This window comes from Monodelphis domestica, chromosome 4, assembly GCF_027887165.1.
Source record: "Monodelphis domestica isolate mMonDom1 chromosome 4, mMonDom1.pri, whole genome shotgun sequence".
Classification (NCBI taxonomy): Eukaryota; Metazoa; Chordata; class Mammalia; order Didelphimorphia; family Didelphidae; genus Monodelphis; species Monodelphis domestica.
The window spans coordinates 401,762,025-401,775,758 of NC_077230.1; the positions used below are offsets into that span (position 1 = coordinate 401,762,025).

Genomic DNA, 13,734 nt, shown 5'->3' on the forward strand with positions numbered 1-13,734 from the left:
AGATACAACTGAGCGTACTGAACAACAAAGTCCATCTGGCAGCTGTAAGGACTGAAATAATATTTCTACCCAAATATATATTTTATAAAGTTTACTAGAGAGGGTAGGAAATCAGTTTAAATCTCATCATTCCTAAGTAACCTGACCATGTGTCTGGCCTGCCATGCCCTTCCTCCTTTCCTTCACCTGCCTGCTCTCCTCCCACATTCAATCAAAAGCTTCCCCTGCTTCCCAAAAGCCTCTTACACTTATTAACATCCCACACATACACAGACACAAAACCTGGCATAACTGAGTTATGTCCAGAATTTTGACGGACAGGTCAAGCTACTCGGGAGGGGGAAGGGATGAACTTCTGTAACACACAGCCTATCAATCCCAGAATCCCAGGATTGGAAGAGACCTCAGAGGACATCTAGCCTAACCTGTATCTGGTTGTATCTGACTATTAATTCCTCTACAACAGCAGTTCTCAACCTGTGGGTCGCAACCCTGGTGGGGGTCGAACAACCAAAACACAGGGGTTGCCTAAAGCCATTGGAAAATACATATTTCTGATGGCTTTAGCCACTAAGAAATCGCACTACTTTATAGCAAGATCTCGGAAAGAACGGGGACCCTGCTACCCGCACATTGTACTAATATTAGTTACCTATCAGCAGCCCTCCCCCTATGAGGGGTGATGGATTTACCCTGTTGCCTGGAGACTGGACTCAAACAGAGACCCAGAGAGAACATCTGGGCGCTGGCTCCGGAGGGGTTAGGAACGAGTCCTGGAGAGGATAATTCCTGGAGCGGATAATGGAGCCAAGTAATCCCAGCAAAGTGAAGCCTCAGCTCCAGCTGAAGGGAGACGACAGGAAGAAGAAGGTAGTGTCTGCGGACCCCCTCCCCAGGCAGGACTTACCTCCCACCCAAGCACTCAGGCTGCCTCCTGCTGGATTAATATTTCTCAACATATAATTAAATATTGTTTTTGTGATTAATCACTATGTTTAAATTATGTTTGATTTGTAGCAATGAGAATACATAATGCATATCAGGTATTTACATTCCGAATCATAACTGTAGCAAAATTACAGTTTTGAAGTGGCCACTAAAATAATTTTTTGGTTTGGGGTCACTGCAACATGAGGAACTGTATTGCAGGGTTGCAGCATTAGGAAGGTTGATAACCACTGCTCTACAATATCCCCAACAAGTGGATATCCAAATCTGAATACTTCTAGTAATGGAGAACTCATTTCTCAAGGTAGCCCATTCTACTTTGGGATAACTCATCTGGTTAGGAAGTTTTCACTGATATCCAGCCTAAATACACCTCTTAGCAACCTCCCTCAGTGCAACCAGTTCTGCCCTCTGGGACCAATGTGGGCAAATAGAATCCCTCTTTCCTGGGACAGCCCTTTAAACACTTGAAGACACACATACACACACACACACACACACACACACACACACACAAAACCCCCTCTTCTCCAGATTGAACATCCACATGTCCTTTGATGGCTCCTCCTACATCATGAACTTAAGATCTTTCCCCATCCTAGTTGCCCTCTCCTGGATGTCCTCCAATTTATTAGCAGCCTTCCTAAACATGGCAACTCAAATAGGGTCTGATCAGGACCAAGGAGAGTAGAACTTCCACCTCCTTATTGCTGAATGGCATACCTTAAATCAGTCAAAGATGGCATTTGCTTTCGTAGCTCTCATAACAATCACACTGTAGGCTTGCTGTCTGCTATGATCCCTAGATCTTCTTCAGACAAACTGCTTTCTAGCCATGGCTTTTTCATATTATACTAGTGAAGCTCATTTTTTGACCCCCAAGCATAAGACTTTTACAAAAGATCATGGGTTCATAGGCTGAAAAAAAACATGGAAGCTATATGGCTAAACCCCATCATGTAATAGATGAAGAAACTGAGGCCCAGATTGGTCCTAGAGCTAGAAGGGATCTCAGAAGCCATGTAGTTCAACCTGCCTCAGTTTCCACATCTGTTCAATGGGGAAATAATAGCAGCTACCTCCTAGTGCTGTTGCAAGGATGATGTGAGAAAACATTGGAGCCCTGGAAATGATAGTGCTTCCTCAGACTCAGCCCTGCTTCCAGCTCATACTGGTCATCATCCTAGAGGGAAACAATCCTGATTCCAGCCCGGTTTCTGTAACCATCAAGCAGTTAGGCATTAGGGTGGGAAGAGCATTCATTGGACCTGGATCTCATCAGATGAGAAACCGTAAAAGGTTTATAAATCTTATCTAACATTATTATAGTTTGAATTCAAATTTCATATTTCTTTTAGTTTTTCATTTGGCAGATGGAGCTGAGGGAAAGCGTCTAACTTCTTCCCATTACACCCATTGTTTGCTGGTGGCTTTAGATAGATACTACATAACACTTTAAGAAAGGCTCCATTTATTCCGGTGCTTTCTAACGTTTGTAATAGGAATGAGTTGTATTTTGTCAAAGGCTTTTTCTGAGCTGGAAAGATCGCAGGAACTGATGCAGAGCGAAATAAGCAGCACTGGGAGAATATCGTACACAGTAACAGCAATATTGGATGATGATTATCTGCGAAAACTGGGCTCCTCTCAGCAGTGCAATGATCTGGGCCAATCCTGAAGGACTTATGATGAAGAACGCTACCTACCTATCTTCAGAGGAAGAACTGTTGGAGCCGTCTTTTCATATCAGTGTATTTATGGTGTTATTTGGGGGTTTGGGTTACATATGAGTATGTTCTTACAACAATGGCCAATTTTGTGTGACAACAAAAATAAAGACATTTAAGCCTTTCCTGCATCTATTGAGATAATCATATGATTTTTATCATCTTTATTTTTGATATGGTTAATAATGCCGACACTGAACCAACTTGCATTTCTAGTACAAATCCCACCAGGTCTTAATTGACATTGCCTAGCCTTTACCACTATTCTACCCACTTGTTAACACCAAGTTAACAGGGGCAGGAGCTAAGTAGCATGGTGGCTAGAGCACCAGGCCTGGAGTCAGGAGGCCTGGGTTCAAATCTAGCCTTACACACTTCCCAGCTATGTCACCCTGGGCAAGTCCCTTAACCCTGATTGCCTAGCCTTTGCTGCTCTTCTGTCTTAAAATTGATTCTAAGAGGATTAAAAAAAGACATCTCCTTAACAACTACTGTGTTCTTACCTGAAACATGTATCAGGGCTTAGCATCTTGACACTTAACTTTCAATAAGGAAGAGTAATTTGATTGACTGATTCAATCAACTTTTTCATCAGGAAATTAATAAAGAACTAGACAAGGCCATTTCCATTCTATTTCTCTTTCCCATAAGTCCTTTTTTTCTTTCTATCCTCCCATTATTACACACACACACACACACACCACTGCTGCCCCAGCTCTAGTAACTATATCTTTCATATCCCTGAGTCTTATTCCTCACTCTCTCCTCTTTCTCCCTAACTTTCATCTTTCTGTCTCCTGTTTTGTCCCTGAATGGAGTGAGACACCTTTTGGGGGGGATTGGGGGGACATATGTAAATATAAAAGGTCCAAACTTCTCAGAGTCAAATAATTTTATTACATCTCAATGCATAAAAGAAAGGCAGATTGGGTGCGAATTAATATCCATCAAAACAGACATTACCATTAGCACAATTGATATTCATCAAGTGATTGATTTCCATTTCTATCATCAGTTCTGTCTACATTAAATCTCTCCAGGTATCATTTAATTCCATCATCTGATCATTTTAAGCAATAGCAGTTCCACTGAGGTATCTGGGAAGTGTATAAGGCTAGAAATCCAAGGAGTTGTGAATAGATAAGAGAGTGACTATGTAAGGATTCAAGGTAAAGAATATGTTTCTGGCAAGAGAAATAATGGTCCGTGCATCTTCTAGCTCATGGTCTAGGATAGTGACTGATGAGGGTTATCTTCAATGCTTCCTTTTACTTCTGATGTTCTTTTTAAACTGTAGTAAAGTATCTCAGGGAGCTTTTTTCTTTTGAAAACAATTCTTGATGCCTTTAGAATGTTCTAGAAAAAGAACAGTCATTTGTCAAGAGACTTTCAACACCTTGAGGGCCCTCCTTGGCAAAGAGACGGGATTCCTCTCTCCCAGAAAATGATCCTAATCACTTCAGAGGTGACTGATATCTAAAGCCAGGGCCAAGTTGGAGGGTGGAGGTGGTGTGACCCCAAAGTAGGTTGTGCTTAACCAGTAGGAAGGAAAATGGGAAGATGGCAGCATACCACCCTACCCATAACAGCAGGTACAGCAGGAGAACTTGTCTACCTACTCCCCCCCCCCCATTTATAATTTCCAAATATACTCTCCAACTCCTCCTCCTCCCTTAGCCATTCCTGCTCTTAACCTTTCCCTTTCTGTCCCCTCTGGACAGTTATAGTTTAACCTCAATCCAAATATGTGCACTGGCACTTTCACTGACACCACTGGGAATACTCTACAGGGCATACCCAGACCCTGTCCTTCCCCTTTGCTGGGACAGGGATTGAGAACATGACCATGATGATGATGACCATGAGTGTGACCTGGGAGCATCTTCCTGTCTTGATCCTCTTCCTTTTGGGTAGTAACAAATGTGTTGAGCATAAAAAACAGGTATAGATCACTTATAATCTACACCACAGATCTCATTATACATTGTCTCACCCACCCCTGCCAAACCATCCCCTCTTCCAAATTTCTCTGTTACTACCTAGGGCAGTGATGGCAAACCTATGGTACAGGTGCCAAAGATGGCATGGAGAGCATTTTCTGTGGGCACTTGGCCACCCTTTCTCCCAACTCCCCCCAACCCCAAGTTCATTACTAGAAAGGCAGAGGTACTCGGGCAGAGCTGCTCCCCTCTCCCTCTCTACCATGCCTGGTGACAGTTTTTCACATCTCCTGGCCCTCTGCCCAGCAACCCAATGGGAGCATACAGGGGGAAGGTGGGTGGTTCACAGGTGGCAGAGTTGGAGGGGAGCAGAGCACTCAGGCCATTCCTCTCCCCCTTTCTACAATCAATGAGGACATTCCTTACTTCACTCATCCCTCTCCCCAGCAATGCAATGGGAGCACTTTCTCCCTACCCTGGGGTGGGGAGCAAGGTGTGCCCAGCATTTGCGGGGGTGAACTGGGGGCAGGGCACAGCATTCTTTCTCTAAAAGGTTTATCATCACTGGCCTACAGCCATGATGATAAACCTGTGGCACATGTGCCAGAGAGGGCACTCAGAGTCCTCTCTATGGGCATATGTGCCACTGCCCCAGGACAGAGTTTGCCAGAGTTCATTACTAGAAAGCCTGATGGAAGTGGGGCCAGGTTGTTCTCCTCCCCCTTACCTGAGGGCATTCCTCACATCATCCACCCCTCTAAAAGGTTCATCATCACTGGCTTAGGGTATCACCATTTTCTCAAGCACCCTGGTTTACAATCTTGGTATCATCCACAACTCCTCATTCACCCCACATATCTACACTGATGCCAAGAATGTCTTTCTTACTTTTATAGAATTTCTCATATACACCCTTTATCACTAATTACAAGGCCCCTGCCTTAGTTCCAGCCTCATCACCTCTTGCTTAGACTATTATAATTTTTTCTAATTCTATAAAAAAAAATGTTTTTTGGTGCTTGAGAGATATGACACTGAATAAGTAGATTCATTTGGGTAGGATTGTCATTTTTATTATATTAGCTCATCCTATCCATGAGCAATTAATGTTTATGCAATTATTTAGATCCAATTTTAATTGTGTAAAAAGTATTTTGTAGTTGTGTTCATATAACTCCTGTGTTTTTCTTGGCAGATGAATTCTTAAATATTTCATATTGTTGCCTAGACCATTACAACTTATAATTTAATTTCTCTGCCTCCTCTCCTCTTTGCAATCCCTTCTCCATTCAGCTGCCAAGGTAATTTCCCTTAAACACTTATCTGACCATGTCATTACCCTCCTCAATAAACACCAATGACATCCTAAAAGTCCTAGAATAAAAGGTTATTTCATCTGTCTTATTCTTTATAATTGTTATTTCTAGAAGTTTTATAATGTAGATATGTGTGTATAACTTGCAAATAAGTATTTATGTATTAGAGATGCACTCTCAAAAAAATTTAATGATGGGGAGACCAAAAAAAAATGTGTAGGTTTTAAAGTCCCAGATAAAATCTAACCTTCTGCAAAAAGCATTTTTTTAAAACCCTTACCTTCCGTTTTGGAGTCAATACTAGGTATTGTCTCCAAGGCAGAAGAGTGGTAAGGGCTAGGCAATGGGGGTCAAGTGACTTGCCCAGGGTCACACAGCTGGGAAGTGTCTGAGGCTAGATTTGAACCCAGGACCTCCCATCTCTGGGTCTGGCTCTCAATCCACTGAACCACCCAGCTGCCCCGCAAAAAACATTTTCTAATCACCCTCAAAGTCGGTGTTTTCCCTCTGTAGACAAATCTCCAATTTGTCTTATTTATAGCTTGTTTGTGCAACGTTGTTTGCATGTTCTCTCCCCTAGTGGATTCGGAGCTCTTTGAGAGCAAGGACTGACTTTTTCTTTTCTTGGTATCCCCCATCACTTAGCACAATGCCTGGTGAATTGTAGGAGATTAACAAATATGTATTGATTCACTGATATAAGGAATGGGGTAGATTTGAGTTCAAATATTGCATCAGGTATTACCCTTTTCATCTTTCTTGGGCTCAGTTTCTTCATCTATGAAGTGAGAATAAAAATGGCACTTATCTCACAGGATTGTTACAAGAACCAGATGAGATAACATATGTGAGGCACTTTGAAAACCTTACAAGGGGTTGCTATGATCATGATGGTTGCTATTAATAATTGTTATGAATAAAAATTATTTCAGGACTCCTACAACCTAATATTATAATTATTATTATTTTATTTATCCATTTGTGTCGATTAATTTAATTTATTATTATTAGGTCATAGGCAGCCCCGAAGCCTTTCTGTATATCCCCATTTCAGGGCAATTTTCTTAATTAGCTAGTGTCAAAACTGGAGGTTGAGGGCTGTCCGAATCTGAGAATGGGGCTTCTTTTACGGTCAGTGGGGTACACAATGGCCCATACCCTAATGTGCCTAATGAGTGACAAATTCCAAGAAGGAAAACTGCATCCCCAAGAACTGACTTAGACGTTCTGCTTTTCACTGACCTTTTCCTTCAGGTTGGAAATTGGCTATCACTTTCCTATTCTTGAGGGGCTTCGTCTTCCGGACATTACTTGTAAGTGGTTGTCCATTGTGACCCAGGAGTGTGTCCTGTAGCTTCTCCAGCTGCAAGTAACACAAGAAACATTATGCAGGAGGGTAAAAGGTATGGGGCTTAGTTAGCTTCCAGTCTGGAAATGGGGTCTTGTTAGTAAGCCAGCCTAGGTTACCCACCTAAGAGAAGTGAATCATTATACCTTTAACGTTGACTATTCCTTTTTTTAATTAAATTAAATCTTTTTCCAACTATCAATTATCAAACATTTAATTTTTCTCTCCCAGAAGAAAAAAATAAAACAAAATAAAACCATTGGAACAAAGGAACAGAGCCAAGAATAACAAATTCCCGTATTGGTGACGTCCAAAAAAGGATCTCATTCTGTACAGTAGACTATCTCGCTGCCAGGAGGCAGGTAGCATTCTTTGAGGTGGATAGGCCATTTCTTAATGATACTCTTTGATATCCTCGGACTCACCTTCCCAATCAACGGTCCATTTGGCCAGGGACTTGGGCCAACGCGGCCTGGCTCCCTCCATCTTGAATTTTAAAAAGACCTTTAAATCTCTCACTTGGAGGGCAGCCCTTCCCAAATCACTTTGGGGCAGCTAATATTGGCTGTAGGTTTCAAAAGGTCACTAGACAACCTTTCGTTCCCATGAGCACAATTTTAGAAATCTCACTCAGCCACTCACTCAGTAGACTGTAAGTTCCTTGAGGGCATCGGTTGGCCAACAAACCTTTATTATTTGCCTGGCATTCTGTTAAGTGATGACTAAGGAGGGGCTGGTCTTGCCTTCCTTGGTATTCCCAGTGCTTAGCACACGGTAGGTGTGTAATAAATGTCTTTTGATTGATTGAATGAAATAAACATCCCAAGGAAGTTGAGGACAGATGGGAGCAGCTGAATGAATTGTTTATGATCTGCAAAGCTGACTTTAGGAGCGCGTCAAGGATGATGGCAGGGGAATGACTGTTTACCTGATTTGTAGAAATAGTGGCAAGATTGGCAAAAATCATCCAGCGGACATTCTGGGTGCAGGGGGGAGTGGTCAGGGAGCCATTGTACGTGAACATGTTTACGGTGTTTGGGGGCATCATGCCCTTAAGGTTGAGGCTTGTCAGATTTGTGCTTTGACCTAACAGAGACAAGAAAGGAGAGGAGTTGGGCCACTCAGTAGATCTATGGTTATTACAGGCAGATCCAGCATGGGGGTGGTTAGGAAACCACACAGATGGAGGGAGGGGGCTGAATTATGGCTCTGACTGGCTTCCTGAATTATGTGAAAACTTCTAACCCTCACCTTCTTTTGACTCTTTCAGTAAATAAAATGGGAAAGTGCTCCCCGCACCTCCAAAGCTCCCCAAAACATTGTAGGGAACCACTTAAACCATTAAAATCACTCTCCTTGTGCCATTTTTCCCACCCTATCAACCATAGGGAGAATGATCAAGTGCTTTGAGTTCTCTAGGACATTAGTTTAAATTGAGAAATAAATGAGCTGGAGTAAGTCCAAAGAAGGCCACCTAAAAGGGTAAAGGGCCTCCATTTCAGTGAGTCAGTCAATAAACATTTATTAAATGCCTACTGTGTGCCAGGCATCTAGAGGATTTGAACCCAGATCCTCTGATGTAAAATTCTGTTTTTTTCTGCACCACAATCCCTTTCCTCCTCCATGATCCTGGGATCTGTACACCAAAGCTCCCCAAACAGAGCCATTCACCATGAGGAAAATGTCTAGACAAATCCTTCCCACCCAAGGAACAAATGTGCAGCGAGAGAAGCTGGCCCCAGAACAGGGGTGCTTCTCCCAGCTTGTCCTTCTGGTGTCCTGCTTCTTCTCTCCTCCCTCTGGTGTGACCCTTCGGTTAATTTCTCTTCCTGGGGGCTTCACATTGACTTTCACTTACCTACATGGCGGATCTTGGACAAATGGTGAAGAAAATGTTCGTAAGCCGGGTTATGTTTCCCTTTCTCAGCCTATAGGAAAAACGCAGAAGAGAGTGAAAGATCCCTGACAATGGCAACAGAGGCTGGTGAAGAAGAGAGAATAAGAAGCAGCCTAGCTGACCCACCACATAGCATTTCACAAACATTATCTCATTTGATTCGTAAAACTACCCTGGAAGGCAGGTGCTGAGGGTATTATTGTCTCCATTTCACAGATGAGAAAATTGAGACTTGAGGAGGTTGAGGGACTGCCTGACACTCACTCAAGCTAGTAAGTGGCCAGGGTCGACTCGAGCTTGGGCCTCTCCTGACTCCAAATCCAACCCCCTTTCCACAATCCTCTGTGGCCTCTCTGGGAAGAAGTGAGGAAAAGCAAAAGATTAGAAGAGTTTCTCCTGGAAAAGTTAACTTCTTTATGATCAAGAAACCACACAAATCCAATGATCACTAGTTCCATTTGCAAAATACAGGATAATGCTTAGGAGGCCCTTTGGGATTTTCCTGGGAAAAGTTCTTTTAGTTGTAAATAATAACTTAAAGAAGGATTTGCTAAAGCCAGCTCCAACCAGTTTGGGAGAGTCAGTTGGTAACTTTTTAATAGGAACATTTATATCCTTAGAAATTGGCAAATGTTCCATATTGTTTGATTTATTATTCTTTTAAAAAAAACCCTTCCTGAGTATCGATTCCAAAACAGAAGAGGCAATTGGAGTTAAATGACTTGCCCAGGGTCACACAGCTAGGAAGTATTTGAGGCCACATTTGAACCCAGGACCTCCTGTCTCTGGGTCTGACAATCTATCCACTGAGCCACCCAGCTGCTCTTTGATTTATCATTTTGTTGATTCTCTAGTGATGGAGGGATGGAGAAAGATGTTAATAATGAAAACTAAACTGAAAAGTGCATTCTGCCCACATTATCTCTCCATCCTCAGCCCTATCAAAGAGCTGGTGTTAAAACATTTACCATCTGGCTTAAAGTCAGAGAGAGGTTGCTTGGGCCACTGAGATGTTAGCTGATGTGACCAGAGTCACATATCACATATGTGTGTATGTGTGTGTGTGTTTCTTTCTTTATTATATTAATTAATAACATTTTAATACTGGGCAGGACATGTTTAGCTCCTTCTCCTAGAAGCAGCTAGATGATGCTATGGTACACAGAGTATGGAGTTTAAAGTCAGAAATACCTGAATTCAAATTTAATCTTAAACTCTTCCTAGCTATATGACCCTGGGCAAGTCACTTCATCTCTGTCTGCCTTGGTTTCTTTAAAACGGGGAGAATAATACGGGATTGTTTTTTGGATAAAATGAAGTCATATCTGTACAGTACTTAACATAGCACCTGATTTATAGTAGGGATTTAGTTAATACTTCTTTCCTTCCTTTAATGATGGCATTTGTTCTCATTTGCTCCCCTTCATTTATTCCAGAGCCTTTGGTGACAGCATCTACATGGGAAAGCTAGGAATTCAAGAAGTGTCATCAAGATGTAGAAGAGAGAGTAGCCCCAGTTCCAAAGCATTATTAGGAGACTGGTGCTGGAGGAGTTTTAAATGGAAAGAAAGGGGGCAGCTGGGTGGTTCAGTGGACTGAGAGCCAGGCCCAGAGATGGGAGGTCCTGGGTTTAAATCTGGCCTCAGACATTTCCTAGTTGTGTGACACTGAGCAAGTCACTCAACCCTCATTACCGAGCCCTTACCACTCTTCTTCCTTGGAACCAATACACAATATTGATTCCAAGATGGAAGGTAGGGTTTAAAAAAATAACAAATGAATGAATGAATAAGCAAATAGATAGATAGACAGATAATTAAACAAATAAATGAGTAAATAAATGAAAAATAAATAAACAAATGAAGGAAGGAAGGAAGGAAGGAAGGAAGGAAGGAAGGAAGGAAGGAAGGAAGGAAGGAAGAGAAAAAGAGAGAAAGCAAGAAAGCAAAAGAAAGAGAGAAAGAGAAAGAAAAGAGAGAAAGAAAGAGAGAGAGAGAAAGAAAGAGGGAAGGAGGGAAAGAAAGAGAGAGAGAGAAAGAAAGAGAGAAAGAGAGAAAGAGAGAGAAAGAAAGAGAAAGAAAGAGAGAAAGAGAGAAAGGAAGGAAGGAAGGAAGGAAGGAAGGAAGGAAGGAAGGAAGGAAGGGAGGGAGGGAGGGAGGGAGGAAGGAAGGAAGGGAGGAAGGAAGGAAGGAAGGAAGGAAGGAAGGAAGGAAGGAAGGAAGGAAGGAAGGAAGGAAGGAAGGAAGGAAGGAAGGAAGGAAGGAAGGAAGAAAGGAAGAAAGGAAGAAAGGAAGAAAGGAAGAAAGAAAGAAAGAAAGAAAGAAAGAAAGAAAGAAAGAAAGAAAGAAAGAAAGAAAGAAAGAAAGAAAGAAAGAAAGAAAGAAAGAAAGAAAGAAAGAAAGAAAGAAAGAAAGAAAGAAAGAAAGAAAGAAAGAAAGAAAGAAAGAAAGAAAGAAAGAAAGAAAGAAAGAAAAGAAAAGAAAAGAAAAGAAAAGAAAAGAAAAGAAAAGGAAAGAAAAGAAAAGAAAAGAAAAAAAAGAAAATATTAGTGGTCATCAACAGTATTAAGGAAGCTCCCAGCTTCACCTCCACAACCCATGTGTATGATACACAGGACCAGAGGCTGCTAGCTACATGGTAAAGTGTACAGAGCACTGGGCCTGGAGTCAGGAAACCCTTGAATTCAAATCCAGTCTCAAGCACTTCCCACTTGTGTGACCCTGAACAAGTCACTTTGCCCCTCTGCCTTAGTGAAATGGAAATAATTAGCAGTAGCTGCCTTTCAAGGTTGCGAAAATTGAATGAGATCATATTTGTCAAGGGCTTAAAAGAGGAGCTTACTAAAGGCATATTCTCCTTTCCCCCTTTATGTCCTCTGGGAACGTGGGGGAAGCTCCTCTTTCGAAGAAAGCTTGTGCTTCTTAAGGCTTGTAGCCAGGCCCTTCATACCTAACTCAAAGCTGGCCCAAGACTTCAGGGGAGCCTGTGGTCCCCTGAATGGATAATGAGGAATGAGCTGGCGATGGTGATGGGGGCCTGGGTAGAGCAGTGACCCTGCCGCAGTGGGGCAGTAAGTTTAGTTCTAGCCCCCAAAAGAGCACTAGAGGAAAGGCAAAGAGCTATTCGAGGTCCTGGGCCAGTCATCTGAGCTCAAGTGATGGGCCAACGTGGACAGCGTCAGCTCACCTTAATGAGGATTGCCAAGACAAGTAACCCATCAGGCTTGGTTTTGGCGACGTCGTAGGTTGGATATTTGCTACAATCGAAGGCTACCACATGCAACTGTGAAGACAAAGCAGAGGTCACGGTGATATCTGGATGTTCCTCTAAAGAAAAAAACCACGCAAGCATGAAACACGGGTTCTTTCGTCCACGTTCCAGGGTCCCCTGCAAGAATCTTCTGTCACAGTCATCGGACGGATGGTTTTTCCTTTTTCTTTTGTTTCTTTTCCTATTGTTCCCTGCCCCCTCCCCCAGGTAAGATGCTCATTCGAGTAAACACGTTGGGTAGTTTCTGTACAAAAACAAAAATAACACACGCCAAAGCGGCTTCCAGGAATCAGCAGTTGAGAGTTGTCCCTCCTGCATTGCTCACACACACCTTCGAGTTAAGCCATGGACCCTTTGAGTTCCCAGTGGCTGCACTCACCACTTTGGAGACCACTTTCCTGGGTAACCAAAGAACAGAAGGAAAATCAAAATAATGGGCAATGGACATTTAAATCAGGGGTTCCCAGGACATTTTTATACCCTCATCTTCTGTCTCAGATCTAATACTGTGTATTGGTTCCAAGGCAGAGAAGCCGTAAGGGCAAGACAATGGGGATCAAGTGACTTGCCCAGGGTCACATAGCTGGGAAGTGTCTGAGGCCAGATTTGAACCCAGGACCTCCTGTCTCTAGGCCTGGCTCCCAATCCACTGAGCTATTCAACTGCCCCCCTTACCTTCCATTTTAAAATCAATGTTCTGTACGGGTTCCAAGGCAGAAGGTAAAGGCTAGGCAATGGGGGTTACACAGTTGGGAAGTATCTGGGGCCAGATTTGAACACAGGACCTCCCATCTCACATAAATATTTTTTCATGACTTTTTTCAGTATTGTTGGCTTCCTTTATAATCTTCTATATTTTATGCATTCGAGTAAACATTATTCTGAGGAGAGGGTCCATTGGTTTTACCAGACCACCAAAGGGATCCTTCACACACAAAAATGTTGGGAACTTGGAGGCAGTTAGGTGGCTTGATGGATTGAAAACCAGACCCAGAGCCAGGAAGTCCTGGGTTCAAATTTGTTTTCTCAGTCCTCATTCTCCTTGATTTCTAAAAATTTTTGGTATTCTCTCATCGCTTAGCTTCCATGAAGCTAACTAGTCACTCACCATCTCTTTTTTCCATCATCCTCCATCTCCTGCCCCTTAACCAGGGAGTCCGCCAAGGTATGGCTGGATCCTCTTTTCTTTCTGTGCTCTACATTAGTGCATAAACTGCAATAATCTTCATGTTGGATTTTGTTCCCATTCATCATAAGCATGGCAAGCCGAGATGACTATTTGGCCCCA

The 13,734-nt window shown here is 42.6% G+C and overlaps 1 protein-coding gene across 1 annotated transcript; it reads right to left on the bottom strand.

The window, feature by feature from the left end:
• Positions 1-3,557: 3,557 nt before the first annotated feature.
• Positions 3,558-13,706, bottom strand: CA6 (carbonic anhydrase 6). Its single transcript, XM_056826198.1, has 7 exons — positions 13,555-13,706; positions 12,778-12,844; positions 12,363-12,458; positions 9,138-9,207; positions 8,208-8,365; positions 7,174-7,294; positions 3,558-4,031 (listed from the first exon to the last, which is right to left on the bottom strand). Exons 1-7 carry the CDS (start codon positions 13,704-13,706, stop codon positions 3,982-3,984), a joined length of 714 nt encoding a protein of 237 aa, XP_056682176.1. The 3' UTR covers positions 3,558-3,981.
• Positions 13,707-13,734: the final 28 nt, after the last annotated feature.

What these genes read in the sequence shown, in the direction of transcription:
- CA6 (XM_056826198.1), bottom strand. Translation starts at nt 13,706, where the DNA reads ATGCTTATGATGAATGGGAACAAAATCCAACATGAAGATTATTGCAGT. An exon ending in CCACTATTTCTACAAATCAG is followed by an intron (nt 7,295 to 8,207) that starts GTAAACAGTCAT and finishes TGTTACTTGCAG; the next exon opens with CTGGAGAAGCTACAGGACAC. An exon ending in TTTCCAACCTGAAGGAAAAG is followed by an intron (nt 4,032 to 7,173) that starts GTCAGTGAAAAG and finishes TTCTTTTTCTAG; the next exon opens with AACATTCTAAAGGCATCAAG.